The following is a 27,860-nucleotide window of genomic DNA, read 5'->3' on the forward strand; positions in this document are numbered from 1 at the left end:
CTACAATACCCCCATGGCATTCAACGTGTTAAACATTTCATCCAATCTAGCAGAAAGAGCATTCTAAAGTTTACCAGTTGGTCTCCTTACCTCCATATGGGTAAAAGAGATCGGAGTTGTAGTACGACCCGTCTTCGTGAGCGTTGCCGTTCACGCTATGGGTCCCGTAAGGCGATGACATGTAATGGTTAGTCGACCCGATGTATTCCTGGTTCGAATAAGCGGTCAAGTCTGTGTAATGATTATCGTCCGGTTCCTTGGTCCTGCTCCTGAACGCGGGCGGACTGAGATCATGCTTGTCCAAATCGTTCGCCCCGCTGCCAGGCGTCGGCGCCTCCAGAGCCGCGCTAGGCGGATTCTCAGGGCTAGAGCAGGAGCACGTCTGCTCGCAGCTTAGCGAAAGGTCCTTGCACTCTCGCTCCGTCAACACGTAGTTCACCGAGACGACGCAGTGCGGCCTGGAGCTTCTGGAATTGTGAACCACCGTGAAGCAAGACTGCATCCAGACCCATCCTCCGTACTTCGTCAGAAACCTGTAGTACTTCGTTGTCACTTGGCCCTTGCACAACACTGTCGACAAAAGAAGGAAACGTGGATCCGTGAATACTATTGTACTAGTTGTTTAAAAGAACATTGAAGTTCTAGCCGAGTTCCAACTTAGAACTACCGGGCACTCAAGCTGACACTTTCAGATTCTTCTGTGGGACTCTAAGGATGCATTGAGATTTCGATTGACGATTCAGTTTGCTCAAAATCAAATTTCTTTAGTAATTTCGCAGACAAGCGTCTGTTGCCTTTTTAATCATTGAGAGGAGAATTTAGGAATGGGTCGGTTCGATAGCTCCAGTTTAAGCCCCGTCTGCTCCCAATAGCCAAGCAGCTATTCAACCCTTAGCACTCGACAGTTTGATACTACAAATGTTCAATATTCTACGACATAGACGACATCCCTTTAATAATAACATACATAAATTAAGAAACAGTTGTATTTCAACATTTCACTGATGCATTGCACACCTCGATTTACGTGGACTTCTCACGCGGTAAACTGGAACACTACGCGGTTTTGACAGATAATTTACGCGATCTGAATTTCGTTCGTTAGTTCGATTCTTTCGTTAAGCTATATGAATACGTATTTCTAAAACTTATATCAGCTTTCCTCTTCAATATTTCATTTTTTCTTATACCGACAGGTACCTACGCGATGTTCGTTCTAATTTCGCTGCATCAAATGTCCAAGAGACACCCCCCGAGTGCGAGCGGTTAAAACGAAGAGCAGAGTCCTGCCTCGGATTTAGATCTCAGCATAGATTGCAAGGAACAGAGAGTTACGGCGGGCGGAAAGAAAATTTTTGGGGCGTAACGTCGATCGTGCAATCCGCAGGCGCAGACATTAGCGGCATTATGTCAGGGCTCCCTTCGAGTCGCGCTCGTGAAACTGCGAGTCTGTTCAAACAGTGATAGCAGTAACAGCCTCTCCTCTCTTGCCCTCTTCTGCGCCACCCCCTTTTATCCCTCTTTCCTTCTATCCACCACCGCTGCGAACAGTGCCGCCGCCCTCCCGCCCCTTTCGCCCTGGCGCACACACCGTCCCTGGTTCACGTGCGCGCGTACACACACACAACGGTGCGCGCTCTCTCCTTTGCTCTCCGCCTGTACCAGCGCGGCGGCATTGTTCAATCAATAATGTACACCCTGTATGTACCGCGTGTGCACATACTTAGATGTTTAACGTGTTGGCGCGCGGGCGGGCTCGATCGCGGCTACGTACAGTGACGTACGGAGGCGGAGGAAAAAGAGGAGAAAAAGGGAAATGCTGTTACAGTTGCCGGTGGTGCCGGGCTTCTCCTCGAAACTCGGCTACCGCGGACGGGAGAAAGGAAAAGATCAAAGGATATTTCGCCAGCCGGGGCGTCGCCGAGTTAAGCAGCGTCAGCTGCTTCTGGCCTTGCGAGAGCCTCTTCTTCGAGCACTCGGATACCACGTCGACGCCCCCGAGACCGCTCTCGGACGCCGCGCCGCGGTGGAAATAGGGCCTATTTCCGGCCGACACCCCGCTACTCGCTTGTTCCGAATTTTTCGTACGAGAACTTCTATGAGCTTTCGAATTGAGGAAACGACGCGGAAGTTTGGGGGTAAGCAATCGCTGAACTTAGAGGAGATCCTAGCGAATATGTTAGTTCCTATCGTGTCACCCGGTAGAATGGTCTGGGGCACGGGAAGCAGGTCGGGTGTATCGCGATTTTAACCCCTTGACACTAGATTTATTGATAGTGTACATATTGATAGTTTGTTGTACTGTTTTTAGAGAAATTGCTGCTCGTTTATTTAGATCTTGGAAATTGAGGTTCAAGAGAAAATTAGGATATATATTTGCATAACTGCTTTAATAAAATTTAACCCAAAGATTTGCCAAGTAATGCTTATAAAATTCAATGTGAGTCAAGTTGGCTCGTTCTGTAAATCTAGGGTTAACGTTGACTGTCACGGTGGTCATCGATGACTGGAGCTCCGAATGGGATAAAAATATTTAATGACTTAAGTAACTAAGTAATAATGAAGCATTAGTACTGTGATATCAGATTAGTAATTGTTTTTAGTATCATTTGACGTCGTTACGAAAGTGTAAGTTTTAACACTAGAACTACCGAACGAGTCAAAATTATCCATTCCTGATTTCTCCTTTTCGCGATTATTAAAAATATAACAGATTCGCCTCTGAGAAGTGATTAATACGCAAACTAAATTGTAAATCAATTGAAGCTTCAATAGATGCATTCCTGTCAATTTTTATAGAGGAATCTCGAAAAGTCAATTTCGATGCTTGATAGTTCTAGTGTTAACATACGAAACGCTCAAAATTTTCGTGACAGAATCTCTCGATGAACGGTGTTATTCGTCTCTATTCAGTTTTGATCGACAAAAGCTCCTTTTGCAGAGAAACTAAACCACAATTCAAAGAAACAAAGTTCAATGCTACATTCCATGAGTCCGTCGTGCCCATATTTGCCAGAAGCTCGACGGTCGGGTCTCAGATAGAATCTCAGATTTGTTGAAAACGAGTACGCAGATTATTTCAGCGTTCAAGACTCTCGATCGCCGTTGAATCGCTACTATCGGCATCCAACGAAAGGGAAAGCCGAGTCTCAGCCATCGTCGCGTAACAAGCGGAATGTCGCTTCGGGAATTCAGAGGACTCTCGTATTGAATGATTAATGAGTGTTGGTAATCACTCGTGAGCCAGTACTTACATACTTCATGATTGTACTTCAGTAGCCAAGCGTCGCACGCGTGCACGTAATGATACAACGTCTTCTCGATCAGATCCGACGGGTTGTATCCGGTCAGTTGCGCCACCCTGTAACAATTCCGAAAAAAAGGACACCCCGTTACAATATTTTTCCAACCGTGACTCTGGATCGAACGATCCCTCTCTCCCTCTCTCTCTCTCTCTCTTTATCTCGCTCTCCCTTTCTCCCGCTCATTTTTACTCGTATTTACAGGAGCTCCGTGCAATTCGGAGTTTACATAACCCGTCATCGGGTGAAATCGATTTCCCGGGTCCGCGTATAAAATTTCATCCCGCGTTCCATCGCGGCGGCCCCCGTATTTATACGCCACGTGTTCATTTCCCAAGCGTGTACACGCACGACGAGCGTATACATGATATAACCCTGTCCGCAACGGATATTTATTTGACGCGAACGAACCAGAAAAAAAAACGGGAAAAAAGCGAGGAACGAACGGCAGAGAAAAAATGAGAAAGAGAGGGGGGGGGGGGAGGGAGAAAGAACGTCCACGGGTCCGCGGTAACACGAAACTGATTTTAATGGCCGGCGGACCGAGGACCCTTCCTCTCCCTCCGGCGTCGAAATATCGACGACGCAATTCAACACCGCGTCGTAATTACACCGGCAGAAATAATCTGGCCCGTTTCGCCGTTTCCGTCGATTCTTTTTTGTCCTGTTTCCTTTCGTCTTCATCGGTCGTCCAAGACAGTGGCAAATAAACGCGACGGAAGCGAGCGGCCATTTTTACGGGTTCGCGAGGTTTCGCAGGCGTGGTTTTAACCTCTCCGAGCGTAGCGATATATACGCGTGGATGCATTTGATTGGAGTTTAACCTCTCGGCGTACTATTTACATTAAGGACTCTAATACAACTACTTTTAATTTCTATTCTTCCAATTCTACCTATTATTTACTTTCCCTGCTAAGCTCGTGTATTTTACTATCGACAATTTGGAAATTTGGAAATGAAATGGAAATTTCATTTGAAGATAATACAATGATAATAGCACAATAGTTGTTCGATCCGTGGTTAATGAATAATATTGATTGTGGTGAAATTGGTCTGGAAATCTTCACGAGTCTCACCGGTCATTGTACGGCAAGAGGTTAATATTGAAGTACATCGAACGTGCTTTATTTTCGTATACTTCACGTATAATTATTATAATTGTTTTCGTTCGTCATCGTATTGTTTAATTTATATCAATTCGAATAATATGAACTGCAGGCAAAGAGAAATTGAAACCATCTTTGCCTGTTCTAAAAGGAAATTCGTCCCTGAAGAGCTTAATTAGCGAGGAAACGAGCCTCTTACCTCGCGTCGACGAATATCAGCTTCAAGTCCAACGACGCGCGGAACATGAACATGTTCTGGTAGAGTTTCACTTCCGTTATCGAATGCGTCGGCAGGGATTGGCCCACTGCTACCAGGACGATGTTCCGGATCTGTTTCTCCGGTTCCGGTCCTTCTATGATGCACCTTAGGTAGCCTGAACAGTGTATCACCTGTAACAAGTAGCGGTGATTTCCAGGTGGATCAAGTTTATTGGGAAATGTTGAGTGAAGAGGTTAACAACAGATTCACGGAACCCGTCAATTTGACGGATATCGAGTTCTTTAAACATTAGCAAGAGTTCGAATGGTTTTTGATTCGTGCGATTATACGAATACACGTTGCAATACTCTAGCTTCGAAGTTACAATTTTCGCGATTTATATAGACGAACGTAGTTTTCTAGGAACAATAGAATAAAGTATAGACTAACGTTCCGTAAATCCAGTGTTAAACTGATGCGTGAACTAGACGACGGAATAAAGACAATAGCGATCGATTAGTATCGTTTCCTTCGGATCCAACTTCCATTTCACAGAATAAACGCTGGCACGAAGTTGGCATTACATATTTAGGGGATGGAGGATGATTCTCCTGTCATCGAGATTGAACACTAGCCATCACTGACGAGTGAATAATTAATTAACGAAGACGTGGCAGTTAAAATGCGGTTTCCGGGGACGACAGGAGGGAGGGGCGCGCAGATGCAAACGAATCGTCGGGATTGAAGGGCGAGGGACACTTGACACGGCGACTTATCGTTAGTTACACGTATGCACGCGATTATTCTGAACGTTATCCGGGAATCCTGATAGAGCATAAGTGCGACACTCGAGGGGGGTTACGCGGGGCGGCGGCTGAAGTGCGGATTTTCGCGTGGAGCGATCCCGACTACCGGGGGCAAATTAACAATTCCTGCTTAATTAAATGGCCGATGAAACGAAAAAAAGCCTCGTTCAGCGGCGCTCTCTCGCGTTGCGTCTCGAGTGGCGCCGGCGAAATTTGTGAAGCAAATAGGCTTATTCGTATGCCCGCGTTGCATGTCCCTCTCCTACCGTATGCAATTCCCGTGCAACGTGCGAGTACGGGAACACGAGGGTGCCTGCGAAACTCGTGGAAAGGAAAATAATTTGAGGCAAGGGCGCGCGGCCCACGCTCGATTTCACTCTGGAAACGGGCTCAAGAGAGCCGCCTCGCCCCCGCGGCGGGTCACCGAGCAGGCTTCATCCGTGAACTATTTCGCTTTTTCGCGAAAGCGAACGGCGTACGCCTCCTTCACGGAATTTTCAACATTCTGCAGGTGTTGTACCGTCGATACTACCCTCCCGACAGGTTCGTTTCTCGTGTTTCTCATTCGGAGCCATCGAAATCACTTCGTCAATCATTTCCTAATTAGAAGAGAGAGCTTCTATTATCGAAAGCATTGTGTTTAACAAATCAATTTATTCCGTGTTAGCCTTGAAAATGGAAATTTATTCAATGAACTAACAAATAAATCACCTCCATATACGATACTCTCACTGAGGAATCATCTTTCGTCTAATACATTAAGGACCTACATTGCAACCTACTTTTAACTTCTATTCTTCCAATTCTTTGATCTAACATTAGACTGTTCTACATTGCAAACTACTTTGAATTTCTATTCTTCCAATTCCTTCGTCTAACACATAAGCGCTCCTCTACAAACTAATTTCTATTCCAATTCAACGCAAAAAGGAATATTCCTAACTTCCACTACCTCAAGCATCCGAAATCCCTGGAATTCCGTGAATCCAGAAGTTCCTCCTCCACTCTCTCCGAAGACGCAGAGCCAATCGCCGAGATGGTCCAATATGTCGCGTCCGCTATGTCCGAATCCACGTGGAAATCCACGAAACGCGTGCTAGCACTTGGACAGGAGGATAAGCCAACTACGACTCGGTCTTTGTGCGTCTAAGTGCCATACAAAAAGCCGTCCCGGTCCCCCGTGCCTCGCCCCCTCCCCCGGGGGCTCGCCTAACAGCTTACAGGGGTTGCATTCATGACTTCGTTGAACGCCATCGTAGCGCTGCGGGCTTGAACGAGCTATTTGCCAAACATTTTCCTTCTCGAGGGCCGTCTCTCCTTTTGCTTGGCAAGTGCGAAGTGTCGGCAGGTCCCTTTCTATTCCCGCCTAAACCCGCCGATACAGTTTCCCACCCCTTTGCGGCGTTAAGCAGCAACGATCGGGGTCGCGTCGTTATTGCTCGGGCATATGTCGAACATTTGGCGGGGCGAGTTTCCCGATTTCGGCGGTCCGTCGATGTTAATGACCGTAAATCGAGATTAGCGGCGGTCCACGGGATACCGAGAGCCGGTCGTTCGATCGGTTTAAGCGGATCGGCGAGGGTAATTGGTCCTCGTGGACCGTGATTGATCCGTGTACGTGCCGGGGTTTGCGGAATTGGGGAAAAAAACTTGGGTCATTTGTGTACGAAAATTAATCATGGATTAGTCTGCGGTAATGATGTTGGCACAGGTGGAATCGGGCTTATGCTTGTGCGGGTTTTGTCAGATCTAATGGAATCTGTTCGAGGATTTAGAACTAATCAGATTAAACTGACGAATCGAACAGTTGAAGTATAATTGTGGAGTTCTCGGAAGGTTTACTTAATAATGAAGGTAATGAGGATGTTTTAATTCTTTGCTCGAATGTCGATATTCTGTCGAGATGAAATTTTTGTGTTTGGAAGAATAAGTCGCGAGCGAATGATTAAATAGATAAACAACAGTTAACGTAGCTTCCTTTTTACTATTAGTTAAGCAATCAAGATGAATTGTTTGTATTTAGAAGACTAAGTCGCGAACGAATGATTAATTAGATAAACAAGAGAAAACATAGTTGCCTTTTTGCTATCAATTAAGCAATCGAGATTAAATGTTTGTATTTGGAAGACTAAGTCGCGATCGAATAATTTAATTAATTTAACAACAAGAGGTCAGTACGTAGGTTCCTTTCTGTTATTAATTAAGATATATAATTTAGCTTGATCTACGAGAGGTTTCGTACATTTCAAAGGATCTTCGAAAAGGGTTGAACACGAATAGACAAATGAAATAAAATCGGATACAAAGATTTCAAATATTTCTACGCACGAAATATTTCGCGGCTGGCTAAAAGTAAATTTCGACGTTTCCGGATATGAAACACATCTGCAGCCGGCGTTTTATAGCACAGAACGGATGCAACCGAGCGAGTTTGTGCGCCGCTCATCTACCTGGTAGCCGTTTTCTTTCCGACTCGCGCGTGACCAGGACAATGCCGTCCCTACTTAGCTCACCACTCCTTATCTTTTATTTAGCATTTGAATTTTTATTCGTTTTATGATTTCCTGTGCAAGCAGTCTAAGCCTTATGCTAATCACCGATCGGCTCCTCTTCCGGCCCTTATAGACTGGCTTTAACCGGCTTGTTTGCTGCGGATATTGCGCAATTCGCGGGAACCAATAAACCCATAATCGGCCCCGTATTTTCGCCAACGGGGAACGAGGACGATTCCTATCTAACAGTCGCCTCTAATTTATTCCCTCGCAAACGCAAATTAATCGCAATACACTTACACCTGGTAGATCGACAGTAACTAATCGAAATCTGTTTCATTAGAATTCCAGTTGCAAAAGAAACTTAGCCATCGAATGAACGAAAACGAAACGATAACTCGATGTTTATGTTTCGCGTGAAAATTCTAATACTATTATTAATCTTAATACTTCAATGTTCCTTTGCAATATGGAACTACGTTGGAAACAACCAGATTACTCGAGAGGCGACTTCAATATAAAAATAAGAAAAATTCAATATAAAATATTTGTTAAAACAATTCTCCTATAATGTCTGCAAGATGTTTATGCACGTTGCAAATAATGGCAATATTTCGTGAGGAAATAATGAATGTTTGCAATGAAAAATATTGTCAAAGGGTTGACGCGTTCGCGACCAGTGTCACACATTTGTATCTCAAAACGTTGAAAAGTGAAATTACCTTCGCGTGTTCGCACCGAAAATTACATACACGGTGTGCAAGTTTACAGGTTCCATCTTCGAATTTAATTTACATTTTATAAAGACAATTGTCTATTCAATAAAACTCAATAGAATCGAACGTACACTAAAATTTCTCAGTTTTAAAGGATCCAGCACGGACAACGATTAATTAGTAATCGCGGAGGTCGTTACCGGAAGAAACGCCGGTGGCGAACGTGTCGAGATTAAAACGCGTGCTTCACGTTACCTTGTATCCTTCCGTGACCAATCCCGCGTTCCTCTTCGCCAGGATGCACTTCATCCTCAGGGTAAAGGCACACTCCAGTTCGATTTCGCCTCGCGAGTTCGACGGCGGGAAGGCGAAGCCCGTGGGCCCTTGGGGTAGAGACAGAACCGACGACATCTCCTTGTGGTCATCGGGGTATATGTACTCGAAAATGCTGTTGCCCGTTAACTCCACCTGCACGCACCAACATTTTCCGTCAGCAGATTCAAGGCGAACGAGAAATCTCGTTCCTCTATTTGGCTCTACTGTTACTTTCATCGTATTCCGTCCCCAACGACTCGATAACGATCGATAGAAGAAATGGTGACTCGAATGCGAAACTCTTCCCGGCGAGAGGTTTCTAAGCTTACAGTTATTTAATATTAAGATAACTGACTACCAGGCCATTTTCAGACGAAACGAAGTCGATCTTAGAGATTGGTCAACGACAAACATACGGTTCCCGCTCTGGGAGTGCGCCCTGCCGTTTCGAGCGCGGGGCAATTCAACGAATCGATAGGGTTGTTCGTCTGAGAAGGTCTCGATCGGTGCGCTTACGTGAAATTACTGATTACTTATTAAATGAATGAAGAGATATCTCCGACCTGCGCCAGTCCCAAGTGCGTGCTGGCCGTTTCGCTTATGTACATTATTTTGCCGTTGGGCGCCACGACGAATATGAAACCGTCCAGGGTCTGCAACGAGAAACAGGCTAATGGAAACCAAATCCGACTCAATGCATGAAATCAGATTTTTTTCAAATAGGTGTGGTAGATGTGTTGGGAGAATCGTGGACGGGCAAGGGTTGCTGTTGACCTTGTCCAGGAGCGAACACATCGTTCGCTGCGATGATTTGTGGGACACGACACGGAGAACGATGAGTACTTACTTGCAATATATTGGTGCCCAGTTCCTTCATGTTGGATTCTATGGGGTTGGCGGGCGGCGGGGCGGCGCCCCATTCGTCTCCGAGACCTGAAACATTATTTTACGACGGTGAGACATTTTTTGAACGGACCAATCTCTCGAAGTGCAACCGTCGGGGCTGAACGCGATTTTTTGTTGGTGAAGGTGCGCTTTGTGAATGGCACTTTTTCAATTTTATGAATTTTTGTATTTTAGTTGTTATGGTGTTAATAATGTATTGAAATGAATAATGTGCTATTGATACTGTGTTGAAAGTGGTAATATGGTATTGATGGTATATTAAAAGTAATAATATAATATCGATATCACGTTAAAATGAATTATATATTGTTGATATTATATTAAAAGTGATAATAAAATATAGATGCTATATTCAAAGTAATAATATACTATTGATACTATATTAAAAGTGGCAATATGATATTGACACTATATTCAAAGTAATAATATAATATCAATACCATAGTAAAATGAATAACATACTATTGACATTACATTAAAAGTGATAATATGATATTGACACTATATTCAAAGTAATAATATAATATCAATACCACATTAAAATGAATAATATACTATTGACGCTATATTAAAAGTGATAATATGATATTGACACTATATTCAAAGTAATAATATAATATCAATACCATATTAACACTAGGTTTACGGAACGCGTCAAATTGACGCATATTGGATGTTAGAAATATTATTTTGTAAATGTTTACGCCGATTTTGACTGACGCGGTCACACTGACATGTACCCCAATTACCTACTATCAAATCTCCAGTTTCCACAATCTAAATAAACGAGCATCTTTTAGGAATAATAGAACGAAGTGTACAATAAATACCCGTAAACCTAGTGTTAAAACAAGTAATACACCATTAACACTATATTGAAACAAACAACATAATATTGACACTTTTGCAGTTAAGAAAAATTCCAGTTTTCGCAGGATCAAGCGTTGAAAGAGAGTCGTCTGGTCTGAGCGTACGGCACACATTGTAACACGCGTCGCCTCCTTATCCCGATGATCCAATATACATGTTTCTAACGGCGTTTCATACTCGATGTGTAACTAAGCCTATAGCCAAGTATTCCGTGGCCGCGCATTAATTACAATACATCTACACCGGGTGCAGCTGCAGGGGCCGCGTTTTCTGCAGCCGCGCAGAATTTCCCGGAAAATGGCTTGATCACTGGCAGACCTCGTCAGTGTACACCGATTCGATCAATTTTAACCAGATGTTATCGCTTATCGCCGCTCACGCTACTAATAGATTCGATGAAATCGTTATTGCGCGATAATCGTTCGATAAGTACGGCGAAGGAGGATAGCTCGGCCGTGGAATTGCATCGGGAACCATCGAATACGTTTGATCGATCGTCGCTACAGAGTAGCTTCGAAACCCTTGCACTCGGATGTTTCTTATTAGAAATATTTTCACATTTTTGGACAAGGCAAACATAATATTCTTTGAAACTAAGTCGAAGGAAAATCACGAGTACATCGAGGAACAAAGATATTTTACTCCAATATTTCACGTGTCGAGGCATTATACACAGTCCAACAGTAAATATCAAATTTGAAAATCAACTTTTCCAATATTATTCAACCCTTATACACTGTTGCAACTTCCATATAATTCAATCATCAAAATTGTAATTCAACGATCTTCCTAACATTTTCACTAGCGTTAATTCCCGATGCACTTCGCAAAACAGATGACCCTAATCATTAGAATATTACACAAATAGTTATAAAGAAGCTAAATAATTTTGAAGCTTCATCGAAACAGAAATATACATCCCTTACGAGCAATTCCGACCAGATTGATCAAATCCACGATGTCGCGACGTTAATTCGATCATCTGTATATACAGGGATCATCCAATTCAAAGTTATTTCGCAAAACAGAGGACCCTAATCATTAGAATATTACACAAATAGTGATAAAGAAGCTAAATAATTTTGAAGCTTCATCGAAACAGAAATATACATCCCTTACGAGCAATTCCGACGATATTCATCGAATCCACGATGTCGCGACGTTAATTCGATCATCTGTATATACAGGGATCATCCAATTCAAAGTTTTACACCCGTTTACCTGTTCCCCGGCTAATTTCCGAGCCGAGAGGAAAAACCGCCGCTGAAAAGGTTGCAGGGAGGGTGTCGCGTCTTTTTTCGTTCGGCCGTGTTTTTTTTTTCGCGGTGAAAAAAAGAGAAGAATAAAGACGCGGCCGTATTCTAGAGGGATGCAGCCACTTGAAATTCAATTCACCGATGTCGTAAGAAGGGAGGCGAGACGGGAGAAGCTATTGTAACACTATAACAGCCCCCATGCTTTGCTTACAAAGCACCAGGGACTAACAATGCATTAAGTGCGCAATCACATCCATCTCATCCGATACTATTTGCCCTTTGCGCGTAAGTGTCCGGTGCCTGAATTAACAAAGAATAGCGTTTCATCCGTTTACCGCTAAGTGAAGTTTATTGCCGGCACGTGGTTCCGTCACACGCGGCCATTCGCTTGGAAAATCAATTGGTTTGTTTCATATTATTCTTTTCGACTTTTCTACGCGGAATGTCTGTCCGATATTCTAACCAAAACTCCTTTTCAATCAATTTTCCTACAAAAAGGGGTAGTTCTCCACGATCTCTGATCACTAGGACTGCTTAATGTATTAATCGTTTCCGTTTCAATACATCAAGTTTAATCACGATCCACTGACATGTGATCTCGGGGATAACTACGTAAAAATGGTATTAACCCTTCGCACTCGGAAGTTCTTCACTAGGAACGTACAACATTTCTTAATGAGATACAAACGTTCTTTGAAGCTAATAACCGTGGAAAGTTGTGCGCGTTAGGAAACAAGGCTAATTTATTTCAATATTCATATGCATTATACAAAGCAGAGTATTATATATAAGACTATAATTTTCTATATGAAATCACGAAGGGTGTGCATTCGTTTCAAAGTGGAAATATTCTCAAGGAGTGTTAGCTCCCAATCCACGTGAATAATGTATATATTGGTTAAACTCAACGAAAAATTCGAATGTCGCGATGAATATTTCTCAGTTTTAACCCCTTGGCCTATGATTTCTTTCTCAACTCTGATCGGTACAGCTACTTTGTGATTAATAATTTATCGGAAAAAGAGAAAAATTCTAAGCTTATGGTGATTTAACAAATACATATATTACTCGATTCATTCGAATTGAAAGTAAATATTATTGCTCTGTGATCAACTATTATAGTTCAAAGGAAATATAGGAATAACATAAGCTTAGAATTATTCTCTTTTGAAAAAGACAAGGGGTTAACCCATTGGCCTATGATTTCTCAACTCTGATCGGTACAGCTACTTTGTCATTGATAATTTATTAGAAAAAGAGAAAAATTCCAAGCACATGTCACGCCCATATTTCCTTTTAACTATAACAATTGATTACAGAGGAATAATGTTCACTTTGAACTCGAATGAACTGAGCAATATATATATATATTCGTTGAATTGTGTTGAAAATCTTCATCACTCACTCGTCGTCGTAGGACAAAGGGTTAAAGGATCCACCGCGGGATTAACGGAAAAACGATTAATTAGTTACCGTATGGGAACGCCTCCCGCATTTTCAGGTAGCTGGTCGTCAGCCGAATGATGCTGGCCTTGTCCAGCTGTGTCGTGATGGGCTGCGGTAGCGGTAACATCATCGCGAGCTGCAAAAATTCGTAATTCTCCCTCTCGCGCCGCCAGCGCGCCGCGTTCTTGCTTTTCTCCTTCGTCACGCCTTCCTGTGGACTGGATGCGCCGAGGTGCATGTCTGATGATAGGCCGTTGCCTGCGAACAAACCATGGAGAACGTTCAGAGCCTGTCCGCCGATGCACGGGGTTCGAAACTCCATCGACTCGTGACCTTTAATTTAACGAGGCGAAAGAAGGAGAGGAGGAAGATCAGAAGTGTCCTACAGAAAAAGGACAGTGACACAAGAACTCACTAATTGCGCCTTCAACGCCTACCGGTCGGGAATCTGTGAAAGTAGGACAGGGTTCTGGCGCGTTAACACCCGCACCGCTCGTGGTTTTTCCTTTCTTGCCGTATCAGTTTGCTATTAACCCTTTGCACTCGAGCGGTGACCCTCAGTCACCATTTGATTGAATATAACGAAATTACGAACTGTTAAATATAATATTACGTTTTCTATAATGCATCGATATATGAAATATTTATATAAAATAGCTTTACTTCTTAATTCACGTGTTTTCTCGTTAGTTCGATTCAAATTATCGTCTATGTCTCATCGGAAAATGAATGTTTCTAGTGAAAAGCTTCCGAGTGCAAAGGGTTAACGTATCGCAAGATTACGTAAAATATAATAAAACCCGACGTTAATTGGTTCTGTTTGTTAATATTACCTATGCGAAGATAGGGGTTGAATGTCAATCGAGAATTCTTCTCAGAATGATTTAAAGGACACGATAGCAATGGCATAAAATGATATATTCTAATCCTTCATCTTACTCGATTCAAGAAAACCAGTTAACTTAACACAACTACCGATCGCTTAAACTGATCTTTACAGACTCCTTTCTAATAACCATGTGCATATTAAGATTTCGATTGACTCGTATCTTCGCTCTATTACCAAATTAGTTCCGTTGATCATTTCTCTCGGAAATATTTGTCTTTTCAGTAACTGAAGAAATCAGGGATAAGTCATTTCGACTGATATGGTAGTTCTCGCGTGAAGCTGACGCGTTGCTCGCAGACAAGGGGTCGGACGCGCCAGGAACGAAGAAAAAGAGCGATTCACGCGATTGTCCCGGTATAAATTGAACGGGCAGCGTTGCTAATATTACCATCGATCGCCGCGTCGTCCATGATACAACGCGGAGGCCGTAACGATGTCGAAGCCCGTCGTTATAAGAACCGAAAGCAAAGGGAGCAAACCGTCATTAAAACGCCGGCAAGAGAGCAACCTAACGACGTAGCTACCCATCTGCCGAGTCTTCTCACGGATGGAAATTCGCTTGAATAATGCATTTTTTTTTCCTGCTCCGTCGTTTCAGCCGACGATTCTGCGACTCGCTCGCGGAATCTAGCGACGAAGAGGAAAAGCGTAAGCGCCCGATTCAAAAGAGGAGGAAAAAAAACGTTGCTCCACGGAAACCGAGAAGATAATAAGAACCTGTCGATTGTTTCATCGAATGTTTCGTCGATGTTATTCGAATTAATTCGGCGATCGACGCGACGGGAAGTTCCGAGCCTTTTACGCTTCGTCTCGAAGTTACGCGGTAAAAATGGCAACCGAAGAAGGAGAACCATACAGGCCTCGCGGTGCATTGTCGAGGTACTCGGAACTTCCTCGCAGACGTTGATACGCATGACATCGAACGAATAGCTCGGTTACACCTAGTCCCTACATTCCGGGAATGAACGTTTAAAAACCGTTTGTTCCCCGACGACGGACAAAGAACGCACCGCGGGGCTTTCTGCAGTTTCGCGACCGCGGAACGAATAGGTCCGAGAAAATCTGCATGCACAATAGCTCCTCCGGAAACAGTATTTCCCAGTGTCCACGGGTTTTCGAGCTAATCTACGAGACTCTTATCAGCGAATCCTAGGAAACTGTGTACATTCTAGAGTAATGCCGAGCGAGATGGTCAGATCTTATTTAGACTACCAAATATATATTTTCAGTCGTTTGTAGTGATGTTATGGTACTATTTACTAATTTAATTGCTCTTGTATATATTCAATACGATAAGTACATTTCTTTCAAGTATCAGTGATCTGCAACAGTTCTTTAAGAAACCAAGTCATCCCTCCAATCGAACTTCCACAAATATATTTCTAAGTATCAACATCTACGATGCAATAATTCCTTAAAAAACCAAATCATCCCTCCGATCGAACTTTCATAAATATATTTCTATCAATGACATCTACGGTGCAGCAGTTCGTTAAAACAATCGACCGCGCCGAACGAAACGCGGAAGCATCATCGAACGAGCAGCCCCGCTTCCAATTCGGAAAACGAAATGTCAATACCTTTCTGAGCCTGTTTGCGTCTCCAGCTACCGATATAAGGGTCGCTTCCTAAGATAACGCTACGACCGTGATTCTCGACCATGGGCGCCATCTTTGAACAGTCGCGCTCGTATTCGATCCAGCGGACGCGAGATTACCATAGAAGAACCGGTCGACGACACTCGGAGGCACTGTCGGGACACCGTCGCCTCCTCACAACATTTCCACGTGTCCCGGGGATCACCGTCGAAAAGTCTTCCGCGAACTTCTCGGCGACACTTCTCAAATCACGCGCGCATACGTCATGTCCCGTTCCAGCCACACCACGGTGCGACGACCGGCGATCCGCGGCGAGAGAGCCGGACGAACGGAAAAAATCGTGTAATCTCCGAATTTCGATTCCCGTCACGACCTTGAGAATCGGCCGAGCAGAACCTTGACGCGGAAGCACGTACAGCCGACGGTCCGGTGTCCGTCGCACTTAAATTACGACTAGTGCAGGGTCGTTCGGCGTTCCGAGACCTCGTGTCGGGTTTTGGTCCTTGTTCCCGGTCGGCGTGTCCTCTCTCCTCCTACCAGCCGGTTCCTTCGCTTCCCGTCTCATCCACGATGCTGTTTCCCCGACGGGGTAGGTAAGCCGTGAGGTACCACCCTTATTTTAAGCTCCACCCTTGGAGCTGGATCAGTCGAAAGACCCCTCTGCACACGCACGTGCAAACCTTCCCTCGTCTGTGTTCGTCGACGCGACGCGACGCGACGCGACGCGACGCTGTTGGAGGACATGGGAAGAGGAACAGAGAGAGAGAGAGAGAGAGAATGGGGGTGGATATAGGTAGCAGACGGGGCTACGGAGAACGAGAAAGAAGTTTAAGGACGAACGAGACGGAGCATGACGGTCGTACTCGGTTATAGCTGGCCGGGGAAAGCCCAAGTGATTCGAATGACGGTCGTGCCGGACGGTCGTGTACACAGTGGCAGCCCGGCGGGTGGCAAAATCGAAAGCAAAGGCGATTGCTGGTGGCTCTACTGTTCCGTTGACGAGCCACCATAGGATTATATTATCGGGCTTCCCTCTTCCACAGTGTTCCTCTCTGTCTCCGTGCCAGGCTCGCGGTGCTAGTTCACCGCCGCACGGCCAATGGCACCGGCCCTCGGAGCCTGGGAATTTTCGAACTCCTCGGAACTCTCGAACCCTCGAAACTTCGCCCCCGCCGGCTGCCAGCGGGACGCGGCCTGGTAATTGCCGAAAGGGTTGCTCTCATTACGTAACACGATTTATTGCCCGACGATTGTTCTCGCGAGACTTTCTCGGAGACTTCCACTTTTTCCGCGTTTGTTAGCTGGAACTTGCCGGGAATCAGTTTTATCGGGAAAGGGACGCGAAGTTGACCGTGTTGAGGTTTTGCAGTTGTTGTCACCGGTAGGCGGTTGATATTGATTTGTCGAATTAGTTCCTCGGACGATGAACGGATCCGCCGGTTGAAACGACAGTTCGATGGTTTTGGAATCCACATTATTCAAATATTTAGAACACCGAGTGTCTGGGTAGGTGGCCAAATGCGTCAAATAGGCGCGATTTGAAGCATTTTATTTGCATACTGCGACGAATCGATGACGCGTTTGTCGAAGCGTGTTTCGGTAGATTTTGTAGCGGTCGCGGATATTGTCGGCTATTTGAACCGTGCCTGGGGGAATTGTTGCAGCGTGCGTACGCGAATGTTTGAAATTAGAGGATCAGCAGGGAAGCGAATCATTATTCTATCGCGGTTGGCGTGGACTAATTCAGAGAGGAGCAATTATGTTTTAACTCCTTCGGGTTAGGTGGATTAAAAACTGTCCCGTTCTTTGATTAGCTGTTTATATGTGCTGATGGTAAGATGCATCTTAACCCTTTGCGGACGAATGTCGGCATTTTGCTGAGATCAAACTTCCATGTTTGGAATACCAAGTTGTGAACAAATGATTTTACTATTCGTACAGCGAGAAATCAGTACACGGTTTCCTTATTTATGATTTAAGCATTCAACGTTTAATTTAGCAGAATCTGCGAAAGGTTTTGTGTACTAAAAACAATCTTCGTCGGCAAAGGGTTAACACACTTGAAAAAGTTGAAGTTACTGATAGTCGTACAGTTTAACCTTTTGCACTACAAAGGGACCTCTCAATCGTCAAATGATTTGTCATAGCAAAACTGTAAAGTTTGATATTTAATATTTAATATTTATTCTACAATGCATGTGCGATTTCTCAACTCAATCTCAGAAAATGTCATCTGCATCTCATTAGAACTGAGTGTTTCCAGTGAAATACTTCTGGAGTTCAACGGGTTTCTTTGAAATTTCTCCAGTTGGCAAAACGCATTAAGTTGTTCAGACTGTTGTAATTAACCCTTCGCACTCGGAATTTTCTCACTAGAAACATTTAACATGTTCTGACGAGGTCTATTCTTCGAAACTAACTCGAAGGGAAATCACAAGCACATCGAGGAACAAAGCTGCTTTCTTCCAATATTCCACATATCGAGACATTGTACAAAGTTCAGCATTAAATATCAGATTGTACAGTTTTACGTGAAATAGTGACCGAGAGTCACCTCCCGAGAGCAAAGGGTTAATGTTGCGAAACTGTAGCACAATAGATTCTATTTCAGCTTTCCTTAAAACCGTGCGTCTCAAAGAGTTAAGCAAAACACAAGCAGAAAGATATCCCTCCAAGTGAAATCCAGGATCTCGTGAACTTCTCGAAAGGACCTCGTTATAAAACAACACCATAAAATCTCTCATCCAGCAGCCGATCAGCTACGAGGCATCCTCGTTCCCGGATTCTCGCGGAGATCGTCACGTGCGCGAATAGGACCTCGACGAATCTTCGAGAATGACAGGTTGGAACCTGCATTTTACGACTGGGCAGTATAACCACCTTGCTGCGCACCTTTTTCGCCAGGAGCAAAGTGCATCCCGAAATGGGAAACATGTGTTGCCAACATGTTCCGGAAGGAACCTGCTGTTCCCGAGGCGCAGCACCGTGGACAATGTCCACGGCCTTTGCCGTGGAACACGTGTTCCGGCGTTACCTTGCTCCTGCCGTGGCATTTCTACGTTCGAACACTTTCTATGCGCCCTGGCTCGGGTCGACAGGTAGGAAACTATCTAATACGAAACATGTGTTCCGTGTTCCCGGTCTCTCCCGCCGTCCTCGCACCTTTCCGGGGCTAAGACGCGACATAACGGTTCGGGGGCCGGGAATGGTTTACTTGCGAGCCCACGTGCGCCCGTGCTTGCACCTTCGGCCGAGGATTATCCAGATGTCGACAGGAACCTGGCCGGTGAAACCGGGAACGCATAATTCGGGGTCATCGAGTTTTGCGAAATTTTTCCTGGATTTCGATGATCCTCAGCGTCTGTCTAGAATACTTTGTCGCGATGGATGAATGTTGCTTTATTAAAGTATTGAAATGGTATTCCATATGTATCTATTAGTTGTGTAGAAGTTTAGGAATGGACTGTGGTAGTTGATGCATTGGTAGATCGATAAGATAGAAGCTTTGATTATGTTCGATACGGTTGTAGATCGGCCCTTTGCACTTCGAGCGATTTCTGATACAACCCCTCAGCAAATCCGAGTTCTATGGAGCTACTCGATTATTCCGATAAGGAAAACTAACAGTTAGTAGTGCTGCTAGTCCCTGCTGTTCAAAATGATTTTCAATTGAAAAATAAAGGTTTCGTGCGAATAAACTCCATTTCTCTAACACGTCGGAATCGAAACGCTATCCATTGTCGTTGAAAATACTTCATAACATCCCCATAATGTAAACAAAGTATATCCTCCATATATTTAGCTCTATACCTTACAAATCTTATCCGAAGCAGTTGTCTGTATCGCGAATACTTTCTAAGTTATTGAGTTTTATTCAGGAAACAGCCGTTTGGCCGCACTGCGTGCAGCGGCGACAACGGAGTGCAAAGGTTAAAGATAGGAGTATACACTAGGCACAGAGTGAAATAACATTTTAATAAACGTCGCGAAGAGGTTTTGTTATCCGGTCGCACACGTTTGGAGGAAAGCTTTATTTATCCGTAATAACCGTGGGCATTATCAATTAGCATCCTTAGCGCAGACCGCGGCGAAACATTTAGTACGTATTCAGGTGTTTTCACAAGGATTACAGGTGCCCCTTTGAAAGAGGGAAATACACGATTTTTTGTCTGACTTCGTACGCTCGGGACACGCTATTATATACCATTACGAATATAATCGATATCCGCGATAAGTAATCAGCGAGGGGTCGGAGGGCGGCGATCCAATTTATACTTGCCGGTGCCTGAACCCGACGTCCAATTAACGGATCTTTCTTCTAATCTCGTTGATTCACGTGGAAAGCCTGGAAAATTCTGATTCCGCTCGAATTCCCCCAGCGACCATTGCTCGGTGTGTACCAACGAGGAAAGGGAACGACGCGATAATCAAAATCTATCATTATTGACCCAGCATATTCCCGCGGCGACTCGCGTTCGAAGGCAAATATTGTTATGGAAATACAAGATAAAGAGCCCTCTTCCGCGTTTCGTAACACGTATTGTTTTCAAACAAACAAACACACACACACGCGCGCGCGCTTCATTGCATTCGTCGGAATTTTCCACCGAAGAAACATTCCTTCGACCTTATCAATCCTCTCACCGTTTCTACATAATGTTACACGATGTCAAACTTACCAGTAAATCGATATCCCATATTATGTAAATCATCGATTATTATGAAACAAGATTAATTCCCGACAAGCAAGAGCCCCGATATCCACAGGACACGTGTTCCCGTCGATAAACCCTCGCAGATCACGCTATAGTCGCGTGAACTTCGACGTTCACGAACCTAGTACGACCCGAAACTCCGAAATATTTATTTCCGATCGAAACCCATTCATCCTTTTGTTCGAGACGATTCTCAATACCCGACCGCGTGAAAGAATCCGAGAAACACCCACAGAACCTTCGAACACCCCCGAAACCATCCCCGGAGAGCAGGCATTCTCCATCGGAGCGCGTCGACGAATAAACGGGCCCCATAATCAGCGCCAGTTAGCCGCCGGTCCCCAAAGGGGACAGCTATCTCCGTGAAGAATCTAAGAAACTGGAAAAATCTCGAGATCGTGACACCTGAATGCGCCCGGCGACCTAGCCATCAGAATTAATCAGGTCCCCGGCACTCCTTCGCCGGCCGATGAATCGATTCTTTCCGAAGCGTGTCCAGGGACACGCGATTACTGGGTCAGAGCGTGCTCCTGCGACCGCGTCGCGAGCTCCGCCGCGTGTAGAACTGCTCTCGCCTCCTTGTTCTCCGTTCGTGACCGTCTCAATGCGTTCCGGAGGACGCGCGAGCCTGCAACTCCGTCAGAGCTTAACGTCGGCTCACCTACATTCGCCCGACGCACAACCACGCGCTTTTTCCACCCGGCGAGCTCTCTCACCCCCCCCCCCCCCGAAAAACGTCCCTGCATTCGGCCCAAAAGACAAGGGGGCTGGCTACAACCCGCGATTCATCATCCTCGCCCCCTACCCGCCGCTTTTCGCCGCAGCCGGGGAATCCATTCACCGATCCACGACGCGACGCGGGGAGTGTGCCCACGCATTTTAACAGTTCGAAGGTTGGCTCCTCGACGTTGCTCTAGGTCGTAGACTCGTTAGGGAGGTATCGCTCGATGAGCTTGGATCTCGTTTGAGTTCGTTCGCGTTGGCTTGTGATCGATGTTACGAGAATCGATCGTATGGCGAGGAAGATTTCGAGGATTCTGCGTTTGGATTGAGGATGGTTTTCGATGGGAAGTGAATGGGTAGTGTTTAGTAAGGAATATTACTATGATAACTCAAGTTTCTATTATTGTTTGTTGTTTTTTATTATTATTGCGTGAATGAGATTCTCCATTTGTATGTGATCGAGTTTCAAAGTTGAAACGTGCGATTGAAATTGGAAGTCAACAGCCGATCGAAGGCGTTCAGAGCGAACGGTTGAATCTAGATTTCGAATGTTTATAAACACAACAAACCTCCTGTTGATTTCTTTTGTGGCCAGTGTTCTAAGCTCACGTTAACCTAACTCCAGTTCCGTGAACGGTGACGTAATATTGTTACAGCCTAAATCGTGAGCGTGCTGCGTGTCCAGGCATAAACCGCGATCTTTACGCCAAAAATATAGTAGGAACGCTGGGACGAACCGACCCATCCCACTAAGAGAACAAACAACCGAATTGCTCGGACTTCGCCCCCGCAACCCCCGCAGATGCCGGCATTTCCGCCACGGCAAAACCAATTCATTATTTGCGACGACTCGGGGCGGTCGTGGCGTCTTTAAGGGATGTATTTGGGATGAAAACATCCGGAGGATGCGCGTTCCGGCTAAAAAAATTTCGGACACCCTTTCCTCTTCAAATAAATCAAACTTCCTTGTGTCCAGTATGCGGAATTATTGACAATCGCCTTAACTTGTGTTAACAAAAGCAATCGGAAGACGAAATCCATGATGTTACTTCTAGCTGAAACTAACCCGTAACGCTTTGTTCAAATAAATATATCTTAGCACTAGATTTACGGGATCCGTCAATGTGACGGATACTGAATTCCTTAAACATTATTTCGTAATAATTTATGCCGATTTTTATTGATGCAATTTAGCGAATATACATTATAATTCTCTGTTCTTGAAACGCTAATTTCTGCGATCTATATAAACAAACACGTCTTCTAAGAACGATAAAGTATAAAATATTAAATCTAGTAAATCTAGTGTTAAGGGAATCATCGAAAGAAATTTTACAGACACCAACAAACCAGTGAAACTTATTTTCAACATTTTTACTCGACGTCTCTCTCGCGGAAAGCAGAAATCGACGATAGATCCATGGAATAATTAACGTAAATTTCGTTTACGGAGCTCAGTTGGGCAGCTCGAAATATTTGCTCTCGATGGTGTCGAGTTTGCGAGGGAAGGCTCCGGTTTATATTTTCGATGCGTCCGGCGAATGCAAATTGGACGAGCGTTGCCCGACGCGACGGAATTATCGCGAGCGTATTTTCGTATCGATGGCGCGCGTACGGTTCGACATTTTCATGCTAGCGCGGGCCACCGGCGCGGCGCGGCGCCATGTGCAAAACGAACAACTGCGTTATTTTTCCCGCACACGATCCCGGCCGGCGCGTCTGTGTACTCTATCGCGGAGAGCACACAGCAGCAGCGCGGATATGAAAATAGCGTCGGTACGACACGCGTGTAAATCTCAACAAATATTATCTTTGTCACTATTCCCCGCGCACACGGATCTTGCATATTTGCTCGAAAACTGTAGGGTACACTCGATAGTAATCCCTCGTTCACGAGACACCGCCCCCTTTTTCTCTGCGAACATCATTGCAAAGATACGTCGCGAAATGATCGTTTTCATCGAATTTCCTCGGAACGCTGGTACATTCACCCTTTGCCGACGAATGTCGACATTTCGGCGAGATCAAATTTTCGTATTTGGAAGACTACGTCGCAGGCCAATGATTTAATTAATGAATCAGCAAGAGACTAGTGCCTAGTTTTCTTTTTTCTGTTGTTTAAACGATCAATATGTAATTTAACTTCATCTGCTGAAGGTTTTTGTACATTTTGAGGAATCTCCGTCCGAAAAGGGTTAACCCTTTGCACTCGAGAGGTGATATAAAATTTGATGTTCGATATTGAACTGTGTATCATCGGTGTGCGAAATATTGGGATAAGAAAGCTTTGTTTCATTTAGAAAAATATCGTCTGTGTCTAGTTGGAAAATGTTAAGTATTTCTAACGAAATACTTCCGAGTGCAAAGGGTTAACTTTTAATGGAGCAATGCCGACATATAAGCATGGACTTTTACTTACTGGTTTACAATGCTGTGTATATGGCGATGAAAATGATTTGATTATTTTTATCACTTTATTCTTGTAATAATTGCAATTAACGCGATAAGTATCATGTTAGTTTACTTCTGTAAATTTCTTTACGGTATTTTTTCGCGATAAGTCAACTTGAAATACTTTTTGCTAAGAATTAACACTTTGTGATTAAATGCCGCCGTAATGGCGACTTCTAGGTGTCATACCTAACCTCACTAACTAGGAATGAGTAATTTAATTATTCAAGTAATGAGAGATTGATAGCTGGTTTTCTTTTTGCTTTAAGATTTTAATTTATTATTAAATTTGTTATAATAGAGTTTTTAAAGATTTGAAACATTCTCGTTCAAAGGGTTAACACTTTGACTGCCACGGTGGTCACCGATGATCGGTGCTTCAGATTGTTTGAGAATGATTGCAATATGAAAAGTGATGTCGAATGAAAATATTTAGTAACACGAGTTGTTAGATAACAGAGTAGTACAAATACCGTGATACTAAGTCATTAATAATTATTTGCAATACCATGTTTGCCCTTGTTATGAAAGAATTCGTATTACTATACAAAACTCTCGACAGTCAACGTGTTAAGACTTTTATACACAGCTGGCTCTCGGAAATGCGGACACAGAGAGAACCTAATCTAGTTAGGGGAGAATTATTCAATCCCACGTGGAACGCGGAACGTATATCTTTGGGCTTACGAATAATTTTACTTCCTCTCCGAGGAAAGAACGCCGTTGACGAACTTCCTCTTCTATAGCGTTGATTGGCAACGAAAGAGAAAACTCCTGGATGTTTGCTTCGGATTAGCGTTCCTGAGAATACTCCTTTAATTGAAAACGCCAATGGACTTCGGAGTATTTCGCGAGATTAAACTTGCATTCCTAGAGTTCCATTTCCTGACGAAACCAATACTAGAAAATATTCTCAAAAACCGTTGTTCCTCCTAATTCAATCGAAACCTCATTTCAATCTCACTCCAAACCTAAACTCAAGGATCCCAAAACCCTACAAACATCTTTTACAAAGAGTAAATTAAACCGAAACCAATTTTTGTCAAAAATCTTAAGTAGAATTTTACTAAAAACTTACAAATCTTCGTTTCACAATCTCCTTAGAATTACGTTCCCGACAATAGGTCCAAAAATCATCGAAATCGAACACCCTAAACTAAACAATTACCAAAACGAGGAACTTTCCATCCATTCTCATCATACTTTTGATTGTAACCTGATTTTAACACACTTTAATGCGAACACTCGTTATCATCGATAACATTACACATAACGAATCCTTTTCTCTTTACTTCTTCCTTTATACTTGTACAATATATAATCCTTAACACTTTCTACCGAGGTGTCGACAGACACCTGTCGAATTTTCGCCTTAAAACTATTTTCCAACCTTAGTCGTATATTCTGAACTGACCTTGAACTTTACCAATAACGATTATAACATTAACTACAGGAAACGTCCAAAATTCAATCGGGGAAAAATTGTTAAACTGAGAAAAGTAAGTCAAAATTTCAGAAAGTGTCTTTTGACACCTTCTGTAGAAATAGTGTTAAGCTTAATGTCAGTAGCCATCCTCCAGTTTACGAAAAGGATAGAAACATTTTAAAACAGGCTAAAAATTGTCCAGAGCACCACCCCCATTAATTTCAGCTACGAGCCGCCACCGCACCCCAAACTAAATAATCATTGTTTTTAATTTTCCACGAGATCCCCGATCCAGCGATCGAGGGTCACTCTTCCCGAGTCGCATGTCCATCGCGCGTGAAGCGAATCCACGTGTAGCCGTGGATACTCGGAATCGCGACGCGTTTAAATTACGGTACGAGCCGTGTTTCTCTTCCATTGTGCTGACCACGTACGATCCGCGGTCCTTAGGAACGTTCAGACATGCATACCCCCGCGCCGCTGATATTTAGACGACGGAACACGTGGCCCCCGATGGCAGCGCGGCCTCCGTTCACCCCGAGCTAGGCTCCGTACTCCACTTACTTACAATGTTGTTCGTCAACTCAACAAACAACACCCGCGAGCCAACCCGAGGAACGTATATAGCCGGTAATCCTACACTTCCCTCCCCCTCCCACCGCCCTCTGCCGGCGTCCATGCCCGTGCCACCTCGGATTTCTCTTACGTCTTCCAGCAAGCGTTGATACACACCCGCGACAAGCTGATCTCATTCTGTTGGCCGAGCGTTTATTTAAAAGAAACATGGTAACCCGATTTCCCTGCGGTGGCGCACCGTTTGGGTATCCAATCGCGGTAGCTGTAGCTGTACAGTCGCATATAATAACAATCATATATTATACAGTCTTGGCAGCGCTGCTTCGTTTCTCTCTATTAGAGTTCTTTCGTTCATTTGTAGATTTAACGGTAAGATCTGCAGATCTTATCGAAGACTACGTTTTACGATGGGAATTCGAATGTCTTTTTACGTTTGATTTAGAAATGATTTTAGAGCGCTTCGCGGTTTGCTCGAAAGAGGCGCGTTGGTTTGCTTACTGCGTAATGGCGCTACGTTAAGGTGCGTAAAGATGGCGGGGGTTATACAGCGCAGGATATGTATATTGAGTCGCTTAAGCTAATGCGGTTGAGGCAGGGAAAGAAACATCGAGGTAATTAATGTTTTGGCTTCTGAAATGATTATACGTGCTTAGAAGCTATAGAAGAAGGGGTTTCTAACCTAGAAAAAAGGGAAACGAGTAGATACTTGAATAACTAAGAAAAATATTATTTCATTAAGATTGACAGGAATCAGAGAATATCGAGGAATCGACTTAATCACGTTGACTTTCGAGCGACTTAATGGTAAGTCAGATTCGCAAAGATCTATGAATTTGTTTTTCGACTAATTTGATTTTTCCAACCGATCGTGGCGATTTGAAGGTGGTCCTCATATCTTCAGGAACAATGTGTTTCCAATTTCCCGGGACCGGTCGAGTTCGAGCAATTCCGGAATGCCTCGACGCGAGAGCAATTCCAGCGTAAACCGCTGATGGGACGGTTTATCGATCGCGAATTCGAAACTCTGTTTAGACGCCAGTAGTCGCGGCGCTGAAACGTGAGAGGTCGGTCCGTAACCCCGCGACCAGATACGACCGAATCGTTAAATATCGCGCGCAATAGCCGGAGAACGTAGATAAACGCAACAGCCGAAATAACCTTAGCTCCGATTCCCGATCTCGACCGGTCACTCGCACAAACATTAACCCTCTCGGTCATGGCGTCCTCGTACAAGGACATACTAAATAAATGCTCGGCGTATCTGAATTCGGTAAATTTTATTGTTTGTAAACGTTGTCCTCGTATTATCGCAACCATAGATTCCATTTGGCAATGGTGCCAACCTCTCTTATCAAACTGCGTTATCACAAAATAAAGGATAAATACACATTCAAGTGGAGTCAGGAAAAAATAATTCATGGTCGAAAGGGTTAATGCATTCGACGCTAGCGGAGAATATACGATTTCATTTGCAATCTCAATTCATCTTGCTTCGCATCAAGATACATTTCACCTTTTCGCGGCACAATTCTTCTGTCATCCATAATTGTGCGCATTATAGAAATCTAACGTCATCGCACAGTGGACAATTCCATAATTTTCGAATCACAGTGATACTATATTTACAGAGTCTATTTAAATATTATTCACTACAACAACTAAAGTACAACAAAGATACTCTCGCCGGCAATTCCGAACGCTCCTCTAACCACGAGTGCCTTCGCAATCGTCCAATCTCTTAGCTCCGTTCGCAAAAAGACAAAATAGTCTTCAACAAAATTGACTTGCAAAACATCCCGTGACCTCTCTTCCGCGTTCCGCGCGTCTCCGCGAAAGAAGAGACAGCACCGCAAAGACGTCGTCTCGATGAAGCACTCGTCGCGGGGATGTAAAACGGGCGTGTTTTGACAGACTGGAACGTACGAGTAACAATTAGTGTAACGACAATCCGCACCCTCGCGGTTCCCATAGGAAAATCTAACAACCCTCCTGGCTCGGGGAGAGAGGAGACGTCGCGCGAGATAAGCATCCCTTGTTACGTAGTACGTACGACCGCCACCACCATCGT

At 44.2% G+C, this 27,860-nt stretch overlaps 1 protein-coding gene across 5 annotated transcripts in view; it reads right to left on the minus strand.

Moving 5' to 3' along the window:
* sim (bHLH transcription factor single-minded) overlaps positions 1–27,860 on the minus strand; it is a 51,554-nt gene that overhangs the window by 7,213 nt on the left and 16,481 nt on the right. For 3 of the 5 annotated variants that reach the window (XM_031990974.2, XM_031990976.2, XM_031990977.2), the window contains 7 exons: positions 13,442–13,672; positions 9,784–9,869; positions 9,500–9,589; positions 8,877–9,089; positions 4,608–4,798; positions 3,255–3,361; positions 91–570 (listed from right to left, as the gene is read on the minus strand). In XM_031990974.2, coding sequence (XP_031846834.1) covers positions 91–570; positions 3,255–3,361; positions 4,608–4,798; positions 8,877–9,089; positions 9,500–9,589; positions 9,784–9,869; positions 13,442–13,672 — 1,398 coding nt within the window. Of the gene's footprint in view, positions 1–90; positions 571–3,254; positions 3,362–4,607; positions 4,799–8,876; positions 9,090–9,499; positions 9,590–9,783; positions 9,870–10,742; positions 11,049–13,441; positions 13,673–27,860 lie in introns of those variants that run through there. The other 2 variants (XM_031990979.2, XM_031990978.2) reach the window with 2 other exon arrangements.

Source organism: Nomia melanderi, chromosome 2 (assembly GCF_051020985.1).
Source record: "Nomia melanderi isolate GNS246 chromosome 2, iyNomMela1, whole genome shotgun sequence".
NCBI lineage: Eukaryota > Metazoa > Arthropoda > Insecta > Hymenoptera > Halictidae > Nomia > Nomia melanderi.